Genomic DNA, 12,939 nt, shown 5'->3' with positions numbered 1-12,939 from the left:
GCTTAGTGACCAAAATTCCTGTCCCAATTATGGTCATAAATTAAGGAATACCTGTACTGGGATTTATGACAGTAATCAATCTGGTTTTGATTACATCAGGCCTTTGAGTGGAGGTGAATTAAAAGATTCCTCCTATATAGTATATGACTGAATAGATTTGTACGGTTCCTTACTATAGGAATAGTCTACTATATATATATAGTAGACTATAGTAGTATATATATATATATACTATATATATATATATAGTAGACTATAGTAATATATATATATATATATATATATATATATATATATATATATATATATATATATATATATATATATATATATATTAATTTGATTTATATGCTGCCCTTCTCCGGAGACTCAGGGCGGCTTACAATGCGTTAAGCAATAGCCTTCATTCTTTTGTATATTTTATACAAAGTCAGCTTATTGCCCCCACAAACTGGGTCCTCATTTCACCTACCTTAGAAAGGATGGAAGGCTGAGTCAACCTTGAGCCTTGGAGAGATTCGAACCAGCAGAAATTGCAGGCAGCTGTGTTAATAACAGGGTGCACTAAACCACTGTACTATCAAGGCTCATGGGTGTTAAAAGTTTGTTAGTTATCATGTTGCTTTATTCCTACTTACACATGGCAGGATAGTCAATTCCTTAGTCAATCGATGACCGGAGCAACATAGAAACTAATTATTAAAAATCTAATATAGTCATCTTGCCTCTCCTTTTGGGGGAACAGAAAAGATTTCAGAAGAATCAATCATATCCATAACACAGTAATTTTCATTAACGAAGATCTCTAATTATTCAACTGAGACTAAAAAACCTCCTGAGTGGATGAAGTGATGATGAAAATTCTCTTTATCAATTTAAATACAATTCCTCAATAGATCTAAAGAGGTTTTAAAGTAATACTTACTCTATCGCCCTTAAGGCCCATATCACCTTTAAATCCAGGGAAGCCATCTTCACCCTATGTTTTTTTGTGAGAAAGGGAAACATAATGGACTTCCTTAAGAAATCAGAAGGGAAGTTGTTAAAGAATTTGGATAAATTAATATAATGCATATGACAACCATAGTTATTTTCAAAGCAAGCCTTTTTTATAGTATTAGACTGGCATAACATTGCTATTTTGCTGTAAGTCACAATAATGTACATTACTAAAGCTAGATCATAATACACCAAATTATTGCAATATGGCAATTTCTGTATCCGGGAAAAAAATGTCACAGCTGAGTTGAATTACTTTTCAGCTTTAAAAAAAGAAGAATGAATAATGAGAAAGGTGCTTAAGGCAATAGGAGCATTCATTTCTTAATTCGTCAATGAGTTCTTCATTATAACATTACTTTTCCTTATTAAATTTCCTACTTATATTTCCAGCTTTAAAAGTGTTGGGATTTTTTCCCATCAGATATTCATGTTCAAAAGTCGATTGGAATATAACCCAAAGATACTACTACTGATTAAAGGCTGATTAACATAGCCATATTTTATTTGTTGCAATGATGCAGTAACCACAGCAAATCTACACCTGGAAAGTTTAAAAAAACCAGCATTTCCAAGTCATCCAGTCAATGAAATCTAGCATTTCATCTAATTCAGAATGAGTTTATTCTGTTGACAGTCTTTGTTTCTCTTTTTTTAATCTTATCTTTTCTGATGCTGGTGGATGAACCAGGAATCATTGGGATCAAACATTAGAATGCTTTGGTAATATATCAATGGTATTATGAGCCTTGGCAAATATTTTCTAGGATTCCTTAGTAGGCTGCTTTCTATGAGTTTACATTTGGATACTACCAGACACAATTAGTATCTCCCAAATTAGAACATAAATCTCTCCTTTTTTTTTCTTACTTCTCTGAATTTTGCCAAGCAGTTCTCAGATCAAACACACAGACTAAGAGGTAAATTTAAAGAAGTGGCAGGTTAAATTTTATGAATTTTCCTGAGTACAAAAAAATGCAGGTCAAACTTTGTAAAGTTAAAAAAATACTCTAGATATATTTATTACACAGTTATTGCTCTCCAGCAGTATAGTCCAATTGAACTTTGGGGAAAAAAGCAAATTTTGTAGAATATGAAAAGATTTGTCCATTCCTGTTTCTGACATTTTGTCATGTTCATAGAGTCCCCGTAATCTTTAATACAATTATAGATGCTATAAATAATATCTCAAAAATCAGGAATCCTGGGAAATGTAGTTCCCAGCAATAATGATGCTAGAATTATTGGCCATTAATTAATTAAAGGAATAGAATTTTTCTTATGCATCACATCAAAGTAGTCAGGAACAGCACATTTTCTATGGGAGATGACTAGGCTGAGTCGGAGGGAGGAGATAAATATGTCATCTGTCTTAAATCCCTTCACACCCACAAGAGATCTAAGTCCAGGCCCACCTTGAATTCCACTAACACTTATCTACTGCCTATTTGCTTACTACCATTAGTAGTAGTACAGATTCTTATAGAGAGCTTAAGCTTGCAATAAACCTTTATATTCATTTGAACTGCCTGAATTTCTTGATTTCTCATGCTTGACATTTCATGCCCTATTTTGAAAGAAATACAAGAATTTTTTTGCTGAAACCATTGGGCCATCTGAAGACATTTCAGGAGGGTACTCTGCCACTGCGGCAATTTCTCAGCCACCATATAATAATTTTGCATCTAAATGTAATAAGACATTATTTTCACTTAAATTTTCACATTTAGTTGGGGTGTTTTTTGCAATAGAATGTAAAAATAATTAACATATTACCTTTTCACCTTTGCCACCCTTTAGCCCTCGGACGCCATCAGCACCCTACGGGAAAATACAGATGACAATGGCCAAGGGACCAGATTAGCAAAAATTAATGCCAAGTTGATTGTTTATCAAATAAAAACATAATGTTAGCCATACCTTTACACCACGGGGACCAGGATAGCCAACTGGTCCATGAGGACCTGCAGGCCCCTAAAAGACATTGAATTGTATTTAGATTATGCCATGTGAAGTTTAAACAGCATACATGTACTACGACAACACACACGATGCTACACATTTACTTTTCAAAAGTATCAGCAGCTGCTGTTTTGAACATGCTTACTTAATATAATCTACAGGGTTCAATTTTAAATATCCAGAAATATGTTAACTTAAGGCAATTGCGATCGACTTACAATCATTCATTTAGTGACTGTTTGACGGGCACTGTCATGACTGGTTTTCGCATATAGAACCCCTACAGCATCCCCATGGTGATGTGATCAAAATTCGGGTGCTTGACAACTGGCAGGTGTTTATTACAGCTGTACTGTCATGTGATCCCCATTGGTAACTTTCCCAGCCAGCTTCCAACAAGGAAAATTAATGAAGAAGCCAGCTTCGCTTAACTATTGCTTGCTTCACCTAAAAGCTGCAGTGATTCGCTTAGTGACTGTGGCAAAAAATATGGTAAATAGGGCACAACTCACTTAACAACGGTCTTGCTTACCAACAGAAATTTTGGGATCCACCTTGGTCATAAATTGAGAACTGCCTGTATATCGCATCAGTCAAGAAGCCCAAATTGTGAATGAGTACATAATGGCAGTCAACTGAGGAATTATTTAGTAAAACTTGTACTAAGAAAGGCTTTTCAAGTGTAGTGGGAAATAAATATAGAATTTTAAACCAAGGCTACAGTGAACTGTGCCATGCAAATCCATCTAAATTGAATGACAAATTATATAGCTATTTAGGACAATTTTATACCTTTATATAGCCATTTTTTAAAAATCACATCAAATAAATCTTTATTTATACTAATTTATGAGCATTAGGAAATACCATGATAGTATTGGGCATGCTATCCTTAGTTCCTATATTTCTTAACAGAGGGACACATATGGCTGACTCTCCTTTTTTATTTATGCTAGGATACATTTCCAGATTAGGACTATCATTCACAGTGTTGGAAGCATTAATTCCTCAAGAGAAAATTAAAAGTAACTCATTGGCTGCAATGTTTTTCTTCTTCTTTTAATTTACACAGGATTGGATGGAGGTCAGAAATGAAGTCAATGGAGGAAGAAATAATTATTCTATCACCCATACACAAATACCTATAGTAGTTTTAACCTGGACTGAGAACCCGCATACTTCCTTTTACATACATTGACCATTACATAAATAGAATGTTATATGAGCAAAGAAACAAAAAATAAATGCAATTGCTTAATATTTACATTATCTGGCCCGTGGGCTGCCAGTTTGACACCCTTGCATTACATTATTCCTATATACTCATCATTTTTGGTACTCATTGCACCTCTCAAAACAAATTTATGTTGAATACCGAGTTACCACTGTAGTTCAATACATGCTCAGACTTCTACCTACCATATTCAGTTCAGCATGGAGTGTTTTAAAACTAGTCTGCTGGATTTTAGCTATCTATGTGACATGTACTTTGACAATATAACCTGGCCAACATAAAGTTGTTGAGTAGTAATTTAAAGTTCACTTCATTTGAACCAGTGGTGAAATCCAAATTTTTTTACTACCGGTTCTGTGGGCATGGCTTGGTGGGCGTGGCAGGGGAAGGATACTGCAAAATTCCCATTCCCTTCCCACTCCTGGGGGAAGGATATTGCAAAATCTCCATTCCCACCCCACTCTGGGGCCAGCCAGAGGTGTTATTCACCGGTTCTCTGAACTACTCAAAATTTCCGCTACCGGTTCTCTGAACTATTCAAAATTTCCGTTACTGGTTCTTCAGAACCTGATATAACCTGCTGGATTTCATCCCTGATTTGAAGTAATAAAAGTTTACTTTATTGAAAGTAATTTAAAATGGAAAAACAGGTGGGGCACTCATTGAGAATAGAATAAAAAATCATTCTTATTTTATTTATTTGCCGCCCATTTCATATCAAAATGACTCTGGGCACATTTATTGCCTAATTTATTGAAAATGTATAGAGTTATTTCTTTAATTATTGAGTTTATTGACGGAAGCATTGGGAAAACCAGGTTGTTCTAGAGAACAGTATAAATAGTATGAAATTATTACCATCATCATCATCTATGGCCAATAACAAAAACGGTATGGAAAATATTCTCTTTTACCCACTTTTATGCTGAATGTTCTCTTTGTATCCTTAAATAGAGAAGATCCAGTTGATGAATTTATATATCACTTTTGTTTTTTTGTTAACCACTCAGAATTGTACAGCTAAAATAGTACAAAAAGAATTGCATGGGAGAAATAAATAAATATTCTTCAGTAGAAGAAAAAAAGTTTGTAAAAAGCTAGATTCCAGTGACTATAATTTTAATGGTCTAAGATATCGATCACCGTTAACATAGTTCCTTGTCTGTCACTCTTTTTCTAATTACACACTCACTCATACATACACACTTTATACAGCAAAATAAATAAATAAATAAACATACCGTGTCACCTTTCTCTCCAGTCTGCCCTTCTTTCCCTGGATGGCCCTATTAACAAGATATATTTAGGAAAGGAGAAACACTTAGTGTGCAAATACCATACAATTAGATTCACTCCTACTCTCAAACAATATTTTAAAAACACATTACCAACTTGAAATATCCACCCTCTCCTCTTACAGAAACTTGGCATCTATAATCTGATTAGGGATAGACAAATTCTACTAAATTTCTACTAATGGTTATTTTCAGTAACTTCTAAGAAGGATTCACAGTCTAAAATGGACATAGGTTTAGAGCAGTGGTTCCCAACGTGGGGCCCACGCCCCATGGGGGGGGATTTGATTTTTAATGGGGGCAATTTGAACCTTGTTTAAACCAAGTTAATGGCCTTTTAGGCTTCCTCCGTGTGAGTAGAGTTCAGTTTTTGAGTAAAGGAAGAATTATATGTCACGGGGGGAAGGAGGGTATCAGGATTTTAGAGATGCTTAGGTGGGGCATGGCCAAAAAAAGGTTGGGAACCACTGGTTTAGAGTGAACAGTGTGAAGCAACGAAGTCATTGAGGTCTTTGGACAATCTGATGGATAATGACTATTGTTTTTATCACCTGTTGCTTCTGCTGAGTACATCCCTAGACTTTGGTGTCAACAATGATATCACTGAATAAATATCAGAAGAATCCATTTGATTCATCAGGTCAAAGCCCAACAAATTGGAAGCAATTTGCTTCCCCAGAAGCATTCTCCTTCCCCAGAAGCATTCCCCAGAAGCATTCTCTTTCATAGCTTCCCCAGAAGCTTTCGCTTTCATAGACATTCTGATTGGAAGATTCCATTTTATTGTGTGAGCAAATTACTTTTACTAGCCTCCAACTGAGTCCATGTATCAGGCTTTAGATGGGAGACACAACCATATAATTGAAGTTCTATTCCCTGTTCAACAGGGATTGATTGCATGTGCATAACATAACGAACAGGGCTTTGATCATATATCTTGATTTTTGCCTTGCTTCACAACCTCTTTTAAACATCTAAGCCAGGAACCATTTCTACAGATTGGAGTAATGAATTCTTTATGTAAGTTACTTAAAATGAAAAATTACTTAATTTAAACTACCCTGAATCCAGGAAAGGTATTATGGAATTTGAGGAGAAGGCAAAATTAGCTTTTAAAATAGGAACTCTATGGTACCATATATAAGAGAACATAAGGTTATTTAGAAACAAGTTGTTTAGTTGTCTTTCCTGCTAAATGTTTAGTCTGGAACCAGTTAACATGGCAAAAATTATTTCCTACTCCCACTCTTCTTTTATGTCGTCTTGGACACGCGGCTGTCTTTAGAAGAACATATGACGGCCGTGGCCAGGGGAGCTTTCTATCAGGTTCGCCTGATTCGCCAGTTGCGCCCCTTTCTAGATCGGGACTCCTTACGCATAGTCACTCATGCCCTCATCACTTCCCGACTAGACTACTGTAATGCTCTCTACATGGGGCTACCCTTGAGGTGCACCCGGAGGCTCCAACTGGTCCAGAATGCAGCCGCGTGGGTGATTATGGGAGTGACATGGCGCTCACATGTAACACCTCTCCTACGCGAGCTGCACTGGCTCCCGGTGGTCTTCCGAGTGAGCTTCAAGGTGTTGGTTCTTACCTTTAAAGTGCTCCATGGCTTAGGACCTGGGTACCTACGAGACCACCTTATGCAACCGATAACCTCCCACCAACCAGCCCACCACAGAGTGGGCCTCCTGAGGGTGCCGTCAGTAAAGCAATGTCGGCTGGTGGTTCCCAGGAGGAGAGCCTTCTCTGTGGGGGCACCTGACCTATGGAACAGGATACCCCCAGGGATACGAATGATCCCAGATCTCCGTACTTTCCGTCGTGCCTTGAAGACTTTTCTATTTCACCAAGCTGGACTGGCATAAATTTTCAGTTTATCTAAATTCTACGCTGAGGATCTTAATTGATGAGCCAAATCGGTTTAATTATTTTAAATTATTTTTATTTCACATTATATGTTTGTTATTCTGACTGTTCACCACCCTGAGTCCTTCAGGAGAAGGGCGGTATAAAAATAAATAAATAAATAAATATATATATATATATATATATATATATATATATATATATATATATATATATATATAGGAAAGTCAGAAATACAGAATGAAATACATCTTGTTGCAAACTTTTTTCACCCTTTTATTTGTTTGATTGTTACATATGGGCTGCTATAGGGCTTCCTCTGAAAATAAATTATTAGTTGTCACTAGGAAAAAAGAAAATTGAATGCGGGTGGAGGGAAGCAGATTTTGGTGAATATCACATTTCCCATAATATATAATGTTAGGCTACAAACAAATCAGAGTCATAAAATAATTCAAAATAATAACTGGCATAATCCAGCTCTTTATGGATACCAGCATACCATGAGGCTGTCCTTGCTACATTAATAACACTAGCATCTAGAGATTGTCTTCAAAAATATAAATTAATATTGACAATATATCAAACCAACAAAGATGCTCTTTTATGTTAGACCCAAATATTTCTAAAGGTAATGGAAAAGCAAGTAAAGCACTGGAAGTATTTCTCCATTTGATGTGTTTTCTCTGGAAGATAGGAATTGATTATTTTTATCTGTCACCAAACATTACACTAAACTACACCATTAAAGTTATGGCACAATAAGATGAAAGAAAACAGTAATAGAAATATTTTACTGCCAGTGCAAATCAATAGCCTGAAGACTTTCCCACTGGGTTAAATCCACATGCAAGTTAAGAGTATAATAAATCTTCAGCTTTGTTGTCCATCTCCAAAATGTAAGAATAAATATTAGATTGAGATTGTGATTTAGGCTGTAATTGTACATAGTTACTTAGAAGCAAGATTAAATTAGATTTACTTTTGAGTAAAAATGTACTACTGTACTAGGGTTGCATCATCCTGCTCATTCCATTTTGCTCTATTCTTTTAATACCTACTTTAGGGAAAATATTTCATTTCTGTTTGCCCTTAAAAATCCACCTTATCCTCTATTCTGATCTCTTTCTGTTTATAAGTGCAATAATAAAAGAATTGCTACAGTGGCGATATATACATGTCCCCCCTATTCTCAGTTACCTAGAAGTAAATCTCACTGAATTCAGTGGGATTTATTTCCAAAAGATCAGAGTATGATTGCACTGTACCCATTATTATCTTCAGAGAGATCTAGAAAGTCTAGTTGACAGGCTGAGAATCGATAAAAAGAATTTTCAACACATTGAGACTAAAATAACCTGGGGAAAGTAATGACAGCAGAATTGGCACAAATTCTATATTATGTTGAAACAAAAACATATATTAAATCAGGGCTGATTTAACACAGATGTGCTATTCTTCAGATGTGTTAAACTCCTATCAAGCCATCAGCACAGATATTGTAACCGATATGAGTTGTAGGCTAGCATGTCTGCAGGGCATCAGCCCAGGCAAGTCTGTACAAAATAATGATGGCATATATTTAAGCACGGATCCTAAACTTTTGTTCCTTTTCTCTTGCTTTGTAATTATGAGAGAGATGGGGGCGGGAGAACCTTTTCTGCTTGTATACCATACTCTCAGGCACTGTAATCTCTTTAAATTATTATTATTTTTTTTTAATTTGATTTATATGCCGCCCTTCTCCGGAGACTCAGGGCGGCTTACAATGCGTTAAGCAATAGCCTTCATTCTTTTGTATATTTTATACAAAGTCAGCTTATTGCCCCCACAAACTGGGTCCTCATTTCACCTACCTTAGAAAGGATGGAAGGCTGAGTCAACCTTGAGCCTTGGAGAGATTTGAACCAGCAGAAATTGCAGGCAGCTGTGTTAATAACAGGGTGCACTAAACCCCTGTACTATCAAGGCTCAAATTATTGTAGAAATAAAGGTATTCTCAAATAAATATATTAAGTGTGCCAGCTGTAACAAATTGGTTTTATCTGTGTATCTACTTCCTTTTGCAAGATGCCTAATCAAGTAATATAAAATTGAAAATAGCACTTAATAGAGCCCAGCAGTCCTATGTGAAGCCAAACAGAGATTCAATAATCTATGTTGCTTATCTGAAGAGGTTTCTGTGTATTTGTTTACTTCTCTTTTTTTATGTTCTCATCAGAGGCTAAATAAGTAATCAGAGGAGCTGGTAGTACAAAGTTTGTCAAGAGTGTTCCCAATAATGTATCATTTTTTTAAAACTTGTTGGATCATAGTCTAAATCATAATGGATTAACTTGCAACTGCCATGCGGTGGACCTGACCACTAGATTAATTAGTCTAATACAGCCAGCTCTTTCTGGCATTGGCTCCACTTCATATATGCAAATCATAAGAATCACTATTAAACTTTGGAATTTTGAGTATCTGACTTCACAAATTATTCATTATCCCCATTTGCCTAGGGTGAGAGGTAAAGAGAATACTGAAAACATGGTTATCCACTGTAGAGGACAATTGCTATTATTTGTATCATTACATTATCATCTGAATGAAAATAATAATGTGGTATTATATGGTAATCTCTATATATCTATGGAGATTCTGAGTTATCCAGGACATGGTTGCCCCAAAGGTGCTTTTTCAAAAGGCAACTGGACTTTGTTTTTCCTTGAAGACATTTTGCTTCTCAACCAAGAAGCTTCTTCAGACAACATATTATGTAGTATATGTTATTTGTGCTGTGTGATTTGCTCAACTAACACAAATTGCAAAATCTACATCACAGCACAATGACATTATGATGTGTGGGATATCATCATGGCTTTTATCGGATCCCTGGATCTAAATAATAATTATTATCCATCATGTGACTTCAATGCAAACCCAAACTTTGGTTTGGTAAACACATTTCTATCTACATGATAACCATTTTGTTTTTAATAAAGATGCTCTAGCTCAGGGGTGTCAAACTCAAGGCCCGAGGGCCGGATCCGGGGTATTTAAATCTGGAAACAGAGAAGGATCGGCCCACAGACCTTCTGCCAGCAAAAATGGGCTCCCGAGCTCCTTTTTTGGCTGCCATGGCCTCCTGCAACCCTCTGACAGTAAAAACAGAGCTCCACCCGCCCGAGCTCTGTTTTCACTGGCAGAGGGTTGCAGGAGGCCACGGCAACTGAAAATGGAGCTTGGGAGCCTGTTTTTACTGACAGAGTGCTCAGGCCCCACTGGTGCCCCCGACAGGAGTGATGTTGAGCTGGTCATGCCCATCCTGGCCACCCCCCACCCGAGGTCAAACACAACCCTGATGTGGCCCTCAATGAAATCGAGTTTGACACTCCTGCTCTAGCTCATAAAAGCAGAATAATTTTGTTGTTTCATTTTGAAATTATTTTTTTACCGTTGGATTGAAAAATACCACAATGATTAGAACTCAAAAGCTATTAAGTTCAACCTTATCCCAAAAGCAATGAAATATTTTTATCAGTAGAGCAGTTTATTTAAATAGTTTTCGCCTAAAACTTCTATCATGTTAATTTCAGTATTTTATATCTGTCCTACACAGGTCAGGCAACTAAATGCATTTTTAAAAAAATTTCAGTACCAGTGCAATTTCTCATCTGCCATTTCAATGACCTTTTTTAAAAAAATAAAGGCTTAGATGAGAAATGTGGATCAGGTTGAAATAACAAAACTGGATAAGCTTTATATGTTCTGCTTCAAGCTATTGGTGTGCAACTTCCTTGTTGAAATTCATAAGCGTAGCACTGCAAAATGATTTTTTTACCCAAAGCATAAAATGGACGAAATTACATATCACTTACAGCAGGGCCATCAGTACCAGGAAGTCCTGCCAGACCAGGTTTGCCCTGAGGACCCTGGAGACAGAGATGAAAAAAGATTTTTGAAAAACCAAAGTTAAGGTAGACTGGCATGCTGCCAATGTTTGCAAGTCAATGATTATTCTTGAATCAAAATCAATACTCAATCAGGATGAAGAAATGAAGTAGGACTTCAATGTTGAAGGCTAGTTAAAGCATTTTGAAGTTGGCATCCAGCTGAACCATTGGAAACACGTCATTTGGATGGGATGGTCTGAACTTAATATTGTGGCATGATTTTTTTCAAAATCACTTTCACATTTCTTTTATCAGTTACACATGTAAACCCCATTATTACTTTTTATCCGAATATATTGAATAAATATTGGAAATGTAGTGAATTTTAACACTCATGAGTAGGAGTGAATGGCGAGACTCTCAAATAAATTGGCATGAATATTTGCAAACAATATTCATTTCTTCCATTTTTAGATGAATAAAAATGAATGAATTATTTTGCATTTAACATTCAGATGTTCCCAAGCTATTATTCATGTTTTGTTACAGTAACATTCATAGGTGAGTACTGTCATTTTCTAAAAATATAACAAGTATAAACACAATTGTGAAATGATGGGATAAAACAGGCAATCTCAAAAAAAGAAAAAAGAAAAACTGACATGGGGACATAGCTTGAATGAGACATAAAAGAAATGTTTTTAATTGATGTGATTTTAGGATTAGCACTCCCGTGATTGCAGGAAAAGATGCAGCAACTTTAAAAGTTTGCAAACGGATACAATATTTGAATCCCTATGCACTCTGATGAAACTTTTTCTTGAATCAAATCTACCTTTTTCTAATCAGATCTATTGTCATGTGATTGGAACAAGAAGCTTTGGCCTAGCTTGAAACTGACTTTGTGGTTGTGTCAGTAAAAGTAGCATTTTGTTAGCATTTATACTTTGTTACGAAGCTACAGATCTATGAGATCTGGAGCTTGCAAAGTGGAAATGAGGAGCCTGAGACCAAACATAACCATGCTGTAAACACAGGCCAGGTGCAGAAGACCAGCTGAAGGAAGGGAGGAAAAGAGAGAGAGAGAGGAAGAAAGAGAGGAGACTGCAAGTACAGAAGAACCTCTGCTTACGAATGCTTCTGATCATGACCAAATCGGGTTCCAACCAAAAAATTCAGATTTTTTTTTCCCCGTGGCCAATTTCCCCTTCCGCACCATTTTTGTTTTCTAAGCGCCGAATTTCCAAAATTAGGTTCAGGTCACGACCAAATCAGTTTGCGACCAAAGTTATGGAATGAATTATGGTCATGACCAGAGGTTCTACTGTAGTCTATTCAGTGGTGGGATTCAGCCAGTTCGCACCACTTCGGGAGAACCATTTGTTAACTTTCTAAGCCGTCTGGTGAACTGGTTGTTGGAAGAAATAATTAGGGCAGAGAACCGGTTGTTAAATTATTTGAATCCCACCACTGAGTCTATTACAAAAGTGTAGGGGAAAGAAGCTCAGGGTTTAAACTTTAGGACACACATAGATGGAGAACTAGTTTCTCAGCCTTTGTAGAAGTTCTGCTTCATCAGAACAAAGGTTGCTTGTATTTGCCATTTATCAACTCAACCCCCAGACTCCCCTAACATCAATTGGAGTCAGACAGTGCCAGGGCAATTTTTGATAATAGTTACAAATGAATGGTGAATTGATA

General features: G+C 36.3%; 1 protein-coding gene across 1 annotated transcript in view; it reads right to left on the bottom strand.

The window, feature by feature from the left end:
* Nucleotides 1-12,939, bottom strand: part of COL11A1 (collagen type XI alpha 1 chain) — a 297,225-nt gene that overhangs the window by 124,611 nt on the left and 159,675 nt on the right. Inside the window, exons 26-30 of the mRNA XM_070941067.1 lie at nt 11,224-11,277; nt 5,437-5,481; nt 2,920-2,973; nt 2,776-2,820; nt 926-979 (exon numbers count right to left, since the gene is read on the bottom strand). Coding sequence (XP_070797168.1) covers nt 926-979; nt 2,776-2,820; nt 2,920-2,973; nt 5,437-5,481; nt 11,224-11,277 — 252 coding nt within the window. The remainder of the gene's footprint in view (nt 1-925; nt 980-2,775; nt 2,821-2,919; nt 2,974-5,436; nt 5,482-11,223; nt 11,278-12,939) is intronic.

Source organism: Pituophis catenifer, unplaced genomic scaffold, assembly GCF_029215685.1.
Source record: "Pituophis catenifer annectens isolate HBS135680 unplaced genomic scaffold, rPitCat1.0.hap2 SCAF_3, whole genome shotgun sequence".
Classification (NCBI taxonomy): domain Eukaryota; kingdom Metazoa; phylum Chordata; class Lepidosauria; order Squamata; family Colubridae; genus Pituophis; species Pituophis catenifer.
Note: the sequence above shows the minus strand (reverse complement) of the source record. Positions and strands in the feature narration are given on the sequence as shown.